Source organism: Rhipicephalus sanguineus, chromosome 5, assembly GCF_013339695.2.
Source record: "Rhipicephalus sanguineus isolate Rsan-2018 chromosome 5, BIME_Rsan_1.4, whole genome shotgun sequence".
Lineage (NCBI taxonomy): Eukaryota > Metazoa > Arthropoda > Arachnida > Ixodida > Ixodidae > Rhipicephalus > Rhipicephalus sanguineus.
Genome location: NC_051180.1, coordinates 145,083,293 through 145,094,013, shown reverse-complemented (window position 1 = coordinate 145,094,013; position 10,721 = coordinate 145,083,293). Strand labels below are relative to the sequence as shown.

General features: G+C 45.7%; 1 protein-coding gene across 1 annotated transcript in view; it reads right to left on the bottom strand.

The window, feature by feature from the left end:
- Positions 1 to 571: 571 nt before the first annotated feature.
- The window catches only part of LOC119394303 (atrial natriuretic peptide receptor 1-like), an 83,059-nt gene continuing 72,909 nt past the window's right edge, over positions 572 to 10,721 (bottom strand). Inside the window, exons 13-14 of the mRNA XM_037661593.2 lie at positions 7,289 to 7,380; positions 572 to 891 (exon numbers count right to left, since the gene is read on the bottom strand). Of these exons, the coding sequence (XP_037517521.2) occupies positions 823 to 891; positions 7,289 to 7,380 (161 nt within the window). The 3' untranslated portion in view covers positions 572 to 822. The remainder of the gene's footprint in view (positions 892 to 7,288; positions 7,381 to 10,721) is intronic.

Sequence of the window (10,721 nt, the reverse complement as noted above, 5' to 3'; positions counted from 1 at the left end):
AAGGTAATGGTGTGAAATAGGATATCAAGCTTAAAAACCGGACTTCCAGTGTTATCGGTTTTTCGTAAGTGCTTGTGATGTATAGGTATTTTAGCTTTCGCCTCGCTCTCAGTTACGATTGGTTTGCGTTTGATATCTTATCAGTTACTTTGATATCTTATCATTTGCTCTTGACCGCGAACGACTTCTCGAATTGCAAATTGAGCTCGTGCCTGAAATCTCATGGCACGAGTTTCACGTGCTCTTATTTGCATGATCAGTGCATCATGCGGCATCTCGTAGTGTTCGACTTCTAGCTTCCCGAGGAACATGGTACATTGCGCGCACCGAAAGTGTGCATTTGGTAACCCTGACTACCACAGTATGTTGCCGTGACTGGATAACGCAGTAAAAGCTTCTGTTTCATGTCGAACGAGGAAAAACAGGACACAGAAAAGAACACACAGGACAGGTGTCCTGTTTTCCTCGCGCTTCGCTTTGACATGAATCTATGCCAACTCGCCCAGTACTCTACGTTACTTTTCTGTTTCTTCAACTTCGGACTTCGGAGTGTTTGTGTTCTTCGCTTCACGATTAGTGAGGATGAAGCAAACCACGGAATCTTCAAAGAAGGAAATGTTCGGGCGGTTAACGTATGCCACGGAATTATCTCTATAGATTATCAATCTAGCTTGCTCTATCACGGTGTGCGTTAGCTGGTATTTCTTTTTCTTCCGTTTCCTTTTTTTTTTTTGAAGTTTTCGTAGGTTTTAGCCTTGGGGTCGCTTTTCAAGTCATATTGACAGGCACATCAGGATGCATGGGAGCGGAGAGACGGCTCTTTCACTGTTCCGTTTCCGGTTCCCTGTTGCGTTCGCCTTCCAGCCAGTAGGTGGTCATGAGGCCCTTTCCCTGCGAAACGAAAAAAAAACGCGCAAGAACGTCACATATCGCTAGCTTAACTTCAGACTAGGAGTGTCCGTAATCTAAAGAGAACTCTTGAACATATCGCCACCCGTTTTCGCAGTTCTTGCAGCGAAATAACAAAATTATCTTAGGTGTAGTGTCATTAACAGGGATAACTTCGTATAAGAGTGGTCAGCGGGGCGATTCGGCTTACGGCGAATCGTGAAAACCACCGCACAGACATAAGTGACCAATGAAGTGTCCTGTATATCTTTCTCGGCTGCTGTCATATTTTCGCAGTGTTCCCCTTTATTGTTCTCTGGTTCAAATGGTGCAGTTAATGATAAAGCAGATAAGACGAATCTTGATTGCACTTTGATCGCTGCGTTTCTTCCTTGATGTATAGCAGACCTGCACGCCACTGTACAAACCCTTGTTTGCTCATATGGAGTCAGGATCGGCGTTAGTATAGTAATGGTATCCTGGATCAAAATTGTGATAATCCAACATGAGGCACGGTTTGGATGTTGTATGCAAACCACGGATCAAAAGGTGCGAAAATGTTTGTATTGAATTGCCATAATGGTCGTTGCAGTGTCTGTGAGGTAAAACATAGTGATTCTCTCGCGCTCATATAATTGCCCGCAAGAGTCAGTAATACGTCACGCGAACACTACAAACAACGCACGCTTGTCGCAAACGCTTACTTTCAGGTCTCAGTTTCATAGGATTTCTTGGCACAGGCTAAATTCACTAACATAAACAATACTGGGGAAGACTATCTGGGTGAACTGTTGCTGGAAGCGGGCTACAAGTCGCCATGCAGTACGTTTGCTTCAGGTATTAATTTCTAAAATAACCATAGTTACGACAATAAAAACAAGAAAATAGAAAGCGCAGACGAAGGCAAAAATATTCCACTTAGAAAGCATTTCGCTTCCCGATATGTTCTCTCCCAAGCAGAAGAGATTCTGTCGCGTCGCACCCTTGCATAATAACGATAGATACAAGCCTCATTGATGAAAGCTGGATATAGGTATCTTGGAGTAGACTTTGCGAAGATTCTGTTATATTCCTGTGCCTGAAACGTTTACAAAACACCGAGGCGCTTATTTGTGCATCCAGGACAAAAAAAATGCAGATGGTTAATTTGTCAGAAGTGCTAAGATGTTATGGTGTTATAGACGCGACAAATGTGGCAAATAATATTTTCGGTGGACAAAATTGTAATCAGCACCTGAACAAATATAGAATAAGTTCAGAACATGCTGTTACCGCCGCTGCGAGTACCTGTTCGAAGGTGGCACTTTTAAAAAATACATCTGTTATGTTTAGTAGCACTCTAGAGGCATTTTCCTAACGCTGATTCGTCTATTACTGTTCGTCTCTATTGCAGTGAAGGTTACAATGAACGTTGCAATATTCGAAGGTTTCAGGTTCGCTCCCCGACGGCGGCAAGTTATCTTTCCGTCCACTTTACTTTCTTCGCAATTATATCACAATTATTACAAATAACATCTCCTATACTTTTCTTCGCATTATTGTCTGTTACGAGAACGGCATTTCCTTACTCCGTGATGGCGACTTCTTTTAATTGGAATATTAGTGTAAGAAGAAATATTACAAGTTCTTGAAAAGCAGGTGCTGTGAGAAAGAGGCGCAGAGCAAGAAAAAATAACATGGCTGATCCCTCCGTCATAGGAATCGGTATAACACGAAAGTGAAACGTGTCTTCACAGAAGTAGTGCTTATTGTGTAATGATATATGAGACCCTTGTACAATGTCTATTCGTGTTTGGCAGCTATAGCACCGTTTGACGTGGATGCACCCATGTTGACAGCATGTCTCTATGGCGACGACTAACACCCATGATTATGATTAAACCCTTGTGGTAGCTGACGGTGTGAACATATATTTGGACACAGCGAATCGTGAATCCCGCGTAAGGATGATATCAACAAGCTCATAATCAACACTGGTACCCGGTATGCACTTCTCCAAAGCGTCGTCAATTAAGGAGAGAAACGGCACGGTGTGAGCTTTCTAGTAATGGGTAGCCGATGCCTGTGCTCATGCATACACTAACACACACTGCGCTTCAGCAACACGGGAGGTAGAGGTTCGTAGCCTGAGCCGCAAACGCGTGCGTCCCGCTGGTTTCTGTCTCGCAGGCGTTGCTCTCGCTCCACCAAGGCACGACATGCGCCCGTCGAAATCGCGTCCTTTCTGCAACGCGTATTGCAGCAGTTTTGTTAGCCGGTGCTCTCGCAATTGAAGCAGTCGGCGGCGGAGAAATCCCGTTGGTGCACGTGGAAGCTGCACTACTCCGATGAGCCGACGCACGCTAACATGAAGCGAAAGGCAAAGAAAGACCTTAACCAACGTAACTGCGTCAAGGGTGCCTCGGCGACGCCAGCGCGGCCAGTCTATACCTCTCTGGTATCGAGACGCTGTAACCATGACCTCCGATATCGCGTGCAATCTCGGAGTAATCGCTAGTAAGTGTCGATCGTGAAGCATTACTTCTTTTCACATCTCACAGACGGCGGCACCGCCCCGCTTCGCCCGCCGCGAAAGAGAATGTTTGAATGATATAAGGCGTGTTCGCACCGCGTCTCGCATCTCCCGAGTTAGCTTAGTCGGAAGGGCGCCGGGCGCTTGCCGTCGCGGCTGCAACGTCGTGGGTTCGATTCCCAGCGGGGTATCTTTTTCTTGGTTTTTTTCTTTCTCACCCGTTGGCGTCCATTTTATTAACGTCATATCCGTGACGGATGTACTTGGTGGACCCGGCATAAAACACTTTCGTGTTAAAAAACGGTACAGAGTCCTACTTTCGACTGGAAGATTTTTGCTTTTGATGTTACGACAGGACACGCCTTCATGTAATGCAGTTACGATCTCTATAGTCGGACACAACTTTAGAAGACCGCGCCATTTCCTCCTCAAAGGAGGATGCACACAAGCCTGCGCGAATAGGCCCGCTATCCAGACTGTCGCCGTGAGCCGGCCAGCCGGTGACCTCGCCTTCATAGAGCACTGCCGCGTGCATGAGCGGGACTACTTCTTTAGTCGCGGAGGCGATCGGCTGTCGCGCTTCGGTCGTCTGGGCGGGGCCTCTCCGGACTTTTTCAGCTGTATCCGACTATTCGCCGCGAGATCGGTCTACAGGTGGCAGCACCGTCGCCGCGCTAGTGTGGGTAGGCGGTCGTCGGCGCGTATACAAACGCACACAACAGCGCTTCGTTGTGAGCGATTTTACCCGATTTCCGGCAAATAAAATGCGTTGACTGCAGTTTTCTGGTAATATGTGCGCTCTTCATTCCCGAATTAATGAACGAAGCGCGCCGAACGTTACTATTACTTGTGAGAGAAGCGCATTCTGCCAACGAACGGGGTTGCTCGCCTTCGGCAACAGTCGGCGTTTTCGCAGTGCATGACGTTTTCTTGTTGCTTTATTTGCACATGTTCAGCTCGTATGCATGACAGCTCGCAGTGCATGACGTTTTCTTGTTGTTTTATTTGCACATGTTCAGGTCGTGTTGCACCTACTACGCACTGCTGTAGCACGACTGAATTAAGTATTTACTTCTTGTTCATCTGGATACCCTCCAACAAAAAGAAAGCCCGTATTCCTGCACGATGAGTTCAAATAGCACTTTGTACACTGTGTGCTCAAATATTCATCCGCGTTTCTTATTCAGTTCTCCAATGTAGGACAGTTGATAGGTTTGCTGAGGAAAGGTACGTGGCTGACAGCGCTTTAGCGCTACAGAAGCGTTTAACACGCACACGCTTGTTTTTATTCCAGTAATAGTACACAAAGGTAACTGTACAGCACGAAACTTTATTCGATTAATTACTTGCACGTCAGTAATGGAACAAAGCCTCGGTTATTTCACGGGACCAAAGTATGTTTCTTCAAGCGAATAATGTCCGCTGCCTTCCGCCAGTCCATTACAACGTAGCACAAACGCTCAAGATAATGTAAAGAAAAGAAGATGTGGCTTCGCGTGAAATTACTACGACATAAATGTAAAGTACGCCGTTTGGTTTAATTTTGACCATCAGCGCTCTTTAACGTGCACCTTAATCTAAGTACACGGGTGTTTTTGTATAAATTTCGCCACAAGTTAAAATTGTGAAAGGGAACTCAGTTTTGCGATTTCCGTGTCATTTCACTTTCTGTTCTTTTTAGGGGACAATTTAAGTACCGAGGTGTCAGACGTGACTTAACAGAAATATTTCTCTCTAGTTAGACCAGAACCGTACACAACTAAAGCTCGTCGCGTAACGTATAAACAACACCTAACCACAACGCTCAAGTACATGAGAGCCTTTTTTTTACCACCGCGCCGCTAAAAGGCTATATTTACATGAGATTTAATACTTCTGATCTTTAGGGCAACGCCAAGTGCACTTTGCAATGCGCTTGAACCACAGAGCGGCACCTACACTGATAAGACTCTCGTGAACGGACGGTACGACGACCACACACAGCACTCTCTATAAGTGCACTCACTGATCTTATTACAGTACATATACAGCCGATCACGGCCAAACGCATCTTTACATCGTGTCAGGCATACGTACGAGCGGTTAAAGTTGCACTAACGCAACGGAACAAACCGTTTTTGAGGACCTGCATGACGTACGCGCACATGCAAACACAGCGTGGCTAGCAGACGACGCATGGAGCAATCCACACTAGGCGCGGTTCAGTAAGAAGCCGCGAGGTGGCGACTCCGCTCGATCTCGCGGACAATAGCTTCGCCTGCCGGCTTTCTCTTTTGACATACACACCGAATTACTACCCGAGCTTTTGTGACGAAAGACTGTATTCCCGTGTGTATTTAAGCTGAAAGAGACGACAAAATCTTCACAAAAGAAAATTTATGGAAAAAAATAGACATCATGCTATCCAGGGCCAAGTTATGGTTCATGATGTCCATTTGGCAGTATGACCACGTTAATGTATAGAAAGCCAGCGCACGACGTCTTGTTACTGGCAATTTATTGCACCTTCCTACATATATTAGTGTGGCGTGGCAAACCAGGGGAAAGCCCGCGTAAATACGTTCCCTTTTATCATCTATACATCTGGAAAAATTCAAAATATGTATGCTTGCAGCAGGAATACTCGAAAAGTGAGTGCCACCGGAGATTGTTTTCTCAATTCAACACTTTTTTTTTTTAATTTTAAGTCCCGCGGCCACCTGAGACTTCTGCCATGTGCCTTTTTGATCGTTTTTCTGGCTTTCTGTGAGGCACAGTGCGTGTTTCTTTCCAACGCATGTCTATAATATATGGAGCATCGTACAAGCACTATTCCTATGAGAGGAGTGTGGCGTCCGCAGTTGCCGTACGATCGAGGGTGAAGTGTTTAGTGACCTATTTGTGTTGAGGCCCAATGCGCCATATAAGTGTGCGCTGAGTAGTTCCATTATGCGAGGCCACTGAAGAAACTTGGCAGTTGCGCCATACATACAATCACATTGTTGCGACAGTTGTCAATGCACAGGTATTTGCCAGAGAGGCTAAGAGCGGTCGATGTATTGATTCAGGGGGACGGTGATGCATACAGGGGAAGATACGCTTTACCAAAAAGAACGTAGTGGGAATGCTTAACTCACTTATGCATTTTTACAGCTGATACCTACTAAGATTACAGAGTGAGAACCTCGGGTTCAGCCTTATCCCAATCCACGATAAATAAAGTGTTGAATAAAATGGTGCTCAAAACGTCTGTATGGTACAAGCGTAGGAGAGCAAGCAGACATGGATAGGAACAGAAATGACGCAGTGTGCACGTCAAAGTTATGCCCAAATAATACAGACAGTTTTATTACTGATTCTGGTTAAGAACACACGAGAAAAAAAAAAGGAAGAAAGGGGGGGGGACGAGGCTCTGACCCTTCTCCTGAGCGAAACGTTCATTTCATTATCCAAATAAAATCTGTACATGGAAGGGCACCAAAACCAACATATGTAAGGGCGATTAAAATAATAATACGATAACAAGATAACAACAATTTAAGGGAGAATGAGATAAATGTAACTACTATCACACAGACTAAACAAAAAGTTAAGGGTATTCGGTCACGAACTGAAAAAGCGTACTAATGCACGCTTGTTGGTATGTACTGAAATTTGAAAAAAAAAAAATAATAAACGCTCGGATTACACACAAAATAGGAACGACATGCCCTGTCTTGTCGCTTCTATTATTCTGTGTCCCGTCCTAGCGCCGTTTTCAAATTTCGGCTATTCGGTCGTATCTGTGCGCGCGTAGTTACAATAAACTCACGCATAATACGCCTAATGCCCAGATGGGGCGTAATGACGACTGTTCTTCGTCTCGCGAGCGTCCGCACAAACAGGAGGAGCAAGAAGAATAAATCTCACCTTCACTTGCACCTCGCCTCTTAGCGTGAGTTCGAAGTTTCCAAATACGTCGAGCAGCTCCTTGGCCTTGGAGCTGACGTGTATCTTGAGCGCTGTTGAGAGAAGGGAAAAGGAAGAAGGCGGCGTATGAGCCGATACAGTGAATGCACTTTTCCTCTCTCTCTAGCGAATCAGGGAGAGCTGCTCTTTTGTAGCGATGCGCTCTGCTCGATGCTATGTTACAGTGTTATGAACAACTGCTCACGTCCCCGTTGATGATATTATTAATGAGGGCAGACCGTCACACTGACTGCTGCCGTAGCTTAAACAGCGCGTAAAGGAATGAGTGTCGGTAAAGGCATCGCTACGAAACAGTCACGAGAAAGCGTTGGATAGAGGAAACAGAGAAATAATCTTGTGCACTTCTGCTTCCGCTTTCACTGCCGCACTTCAGAGGCCGAAATGATAGTACCTTTATTTACCAGTGCTGTAGCAACGTGTCACAAGAACGTCGCCCACATGTCTTGGTTATCTTTGCTTGCTTTTCTGTTGTTTTTCTCTTCTGATAATACGGAGTGCGCTCAAATGTAAAACGCACTAAACAGACACTTGTTTCTTTTTTTTTTCAGTCATTTCAAATGTGAAGTAATGCATTGCGTGAAAGCGTCACTACTTATATTTGCATACCGAATGTTTGTCACTACAAATTGTATTATTGCATGCAGTGCCGTATTCGACACACCAGCTGACTTTTTCTGTTGTTTTGTCAGTAAGTGCAGCTCTCTTTTGTTGTTCACGTGCATTGTACTCGAAATCTAACCACTCCTCTCCTGCTCAAGGCCTGGAAATGCAGGCCAGCAGTATTCAATAAATAAATAAATAAATAAATAAATAAATAAATAAATAAATAAATAAATAAATAAATAAATAAATAAATAAGCTTAGGATACAGAACGCAACGCAATGCACGGACGCCCGCGAAGGAGAAATGTGTGCGAGTTCAAGCCGCCTTAGTGGCCAACTTCCGACTAACACGCCCACCGTTGTTATCTATATAGTACGTTACAGCTGCGGTATAAAGGCGCATTCACGTGGACGTCGTACAACTCTTATCCAAGAAGTTCAGGGTCTCTGGCATCTGGCTTTGGCTATGAGTTACGCCCAAGCGTCCTATGATTGATGAGGTTCAATTCTTCGCAGAACGTAATCAATGGCTCGTAGGGTGCCGCCTCCCCTTCGTGTGTGTCTGTTCTCGGAAGAATATAGTGCGCATTTTGCAAATTTTCGTTTCGAGACACGTGCATCTAATTCTTCTTCAGAGTTTTCGGGAGGGAGTGGCTGCCACTTACGAGACGAGGCATTCATGAGCATCGCCTGTCGAAAAAGTGAGCGAAGTATTTGGCAGGACGTTGGCGATCACGCGTACCTGTAGTGCGAAACTGCATTTTTGGCTTGTTTCAAAGGCTGAGTGATTGCGTTCAGTTTCGCTCGATATGAAGGGACATACACAACTCTAACATTACGCAGTCAGATTAATCGTAGGCTGATATGAAAAGTGATGGCGAACTCCACTGGGAGATCCGGAGCGGCCGCCGAAATCCTGGAGCGAGCACTCGGATTGCACCTAGCCAAATCTGCCAGTGGAACACGTCAATGCTCCGCGTGAGGTCGCTCCGGAAGTTGTTTATGCATACGTCACGTAAGCCGGCTCCGAAAACTATTTCTGCTTCCGCTCTGTGCGGTCCCGTGGGTCGCCGCTGCCAAGCGCGCATTTCGACCACGCTGTACGCAGTGGCGTAAAGCAAGCGTGCCGTTTTCTTGTGTTGCGCTGACAAATATGGAGGAGCACATGGAAATCTCGTCTTCGACGTAGCCGATGATCTTCGAGCGTGCGCACAGCGGGTCAGGGTAAGGGAACATTTCTTTAAAAAATCGTTTCGTAGAACACATACGGTTCGTAATTGTCGCTGCTGCTCTCGCTATCTCAGAGCAAGCAAACCAGCAGCCCGTCCGTCAGAGTCAAATGACGCCATTTCACCGGCAATGACGGCATCGCGTTGCCGGATTTCTGGCGAAATCCGCCTCGGCAAGATGGAGCAACGCTGAACGCTCCGTCGCGGAGTGGGTTGCTCCAAATCTGCGAGTGGAAGACGTGATCTTGCTCCGAATCGACCAGTGGAACGCAGATTCCCGGCCGCGGAGCAAGAAAACTTGCTCCAGCTCGACCAGTGGAGTTCGCCATGAGTCACATCTGTTGTATTTCGTTTATTTATCAGATACAAATACACCCATCTAGATTACGTGAAGTGGACAGCGAAAATGTGCCGTAACCACAAAATGGTTAAATCACTTGATACACCTGATACCAGATCCTCGCACAAATTTCACTCACGTAATGTTTTCAAATAATTTTTAGCGAGGAGTTAAGCATGACCGATAATATGCAATGTAATGTCCGTTCTATAGATGTTGGAGAAATCCAGTTCTCGCGGTTCATACTTTCTTGAGAGGAAGCATTTTAGCGTATGTTCGCAACTTGCATCGAATTCCTCGTGTTCTTGCAGACTTTGACTTCAGAACAAGGAGTGTGGTATAGCTAAACAGGCTGGAAATTTTTACCATGTTTAAGATTAAATGGCTGAGACGTGTTGGAGTCAAATCAGAGATTAGTGATAGCGGGCAAAGCATTTTATTTTGTTTTTTTCAGGAACAACCAGCTTTTACATTCTTTTTTATTTATTTTTTTGTTGCCTAAGTGGCAGGAGCGCGATCCGAGGCCATACAGTGCGTTCTGAAAGTGTTACATTTTGTTTGCCTGGTAGCAGATGTTGGCATTATGTTAACACACCCAGAAGCTAGAGATTTATACAGTTAACAATTTATGCTGTGGGGGTTTGTTGCCTACTCCAAAAAAAGGGCGCTCGGTGACGGCGAGAAAAACGAGAACCATTTATGTGAAACTCTAATATTAGTGAAAACTTTAACGACGTTACCGCGGCACGAAAACAATAAAGCAACTCCGAAGCACCACTTCCACGAACAACTTCCACGCCGGTGCCGCTAATCCCTGGCTCCGGCGGACCGCACTCCGCGAACACGAGCACTCCTGGCAAACTTTCGCTGACCGCTCCACCCCATGGCTGCTCGTTGTGCTTGCTTATAAAGCAATCGCACATGAAGGCACATGCGCAGTGACGCTCGTCGCTGCTTGTTATCACCGCCGGTGTGGGTGAGGGCGAAGGTGGTTATCTGCGATCCCCACAATAGTTTCCGTGGGGAAATTTCAGAGCGTACTTCATGAGAGATGGCACCGAGTGTTTTGGAGGTGGAGTACGATGCACTTTTCCTATTGGTCTGTAGCAATGAAACGGCCAGACTGCAGGCTGAAATGCTTTTGGTGATAAAGCGGAGATAATTTGTGAACAGTTTTTTTATCGGCCATTTGTATAATTTC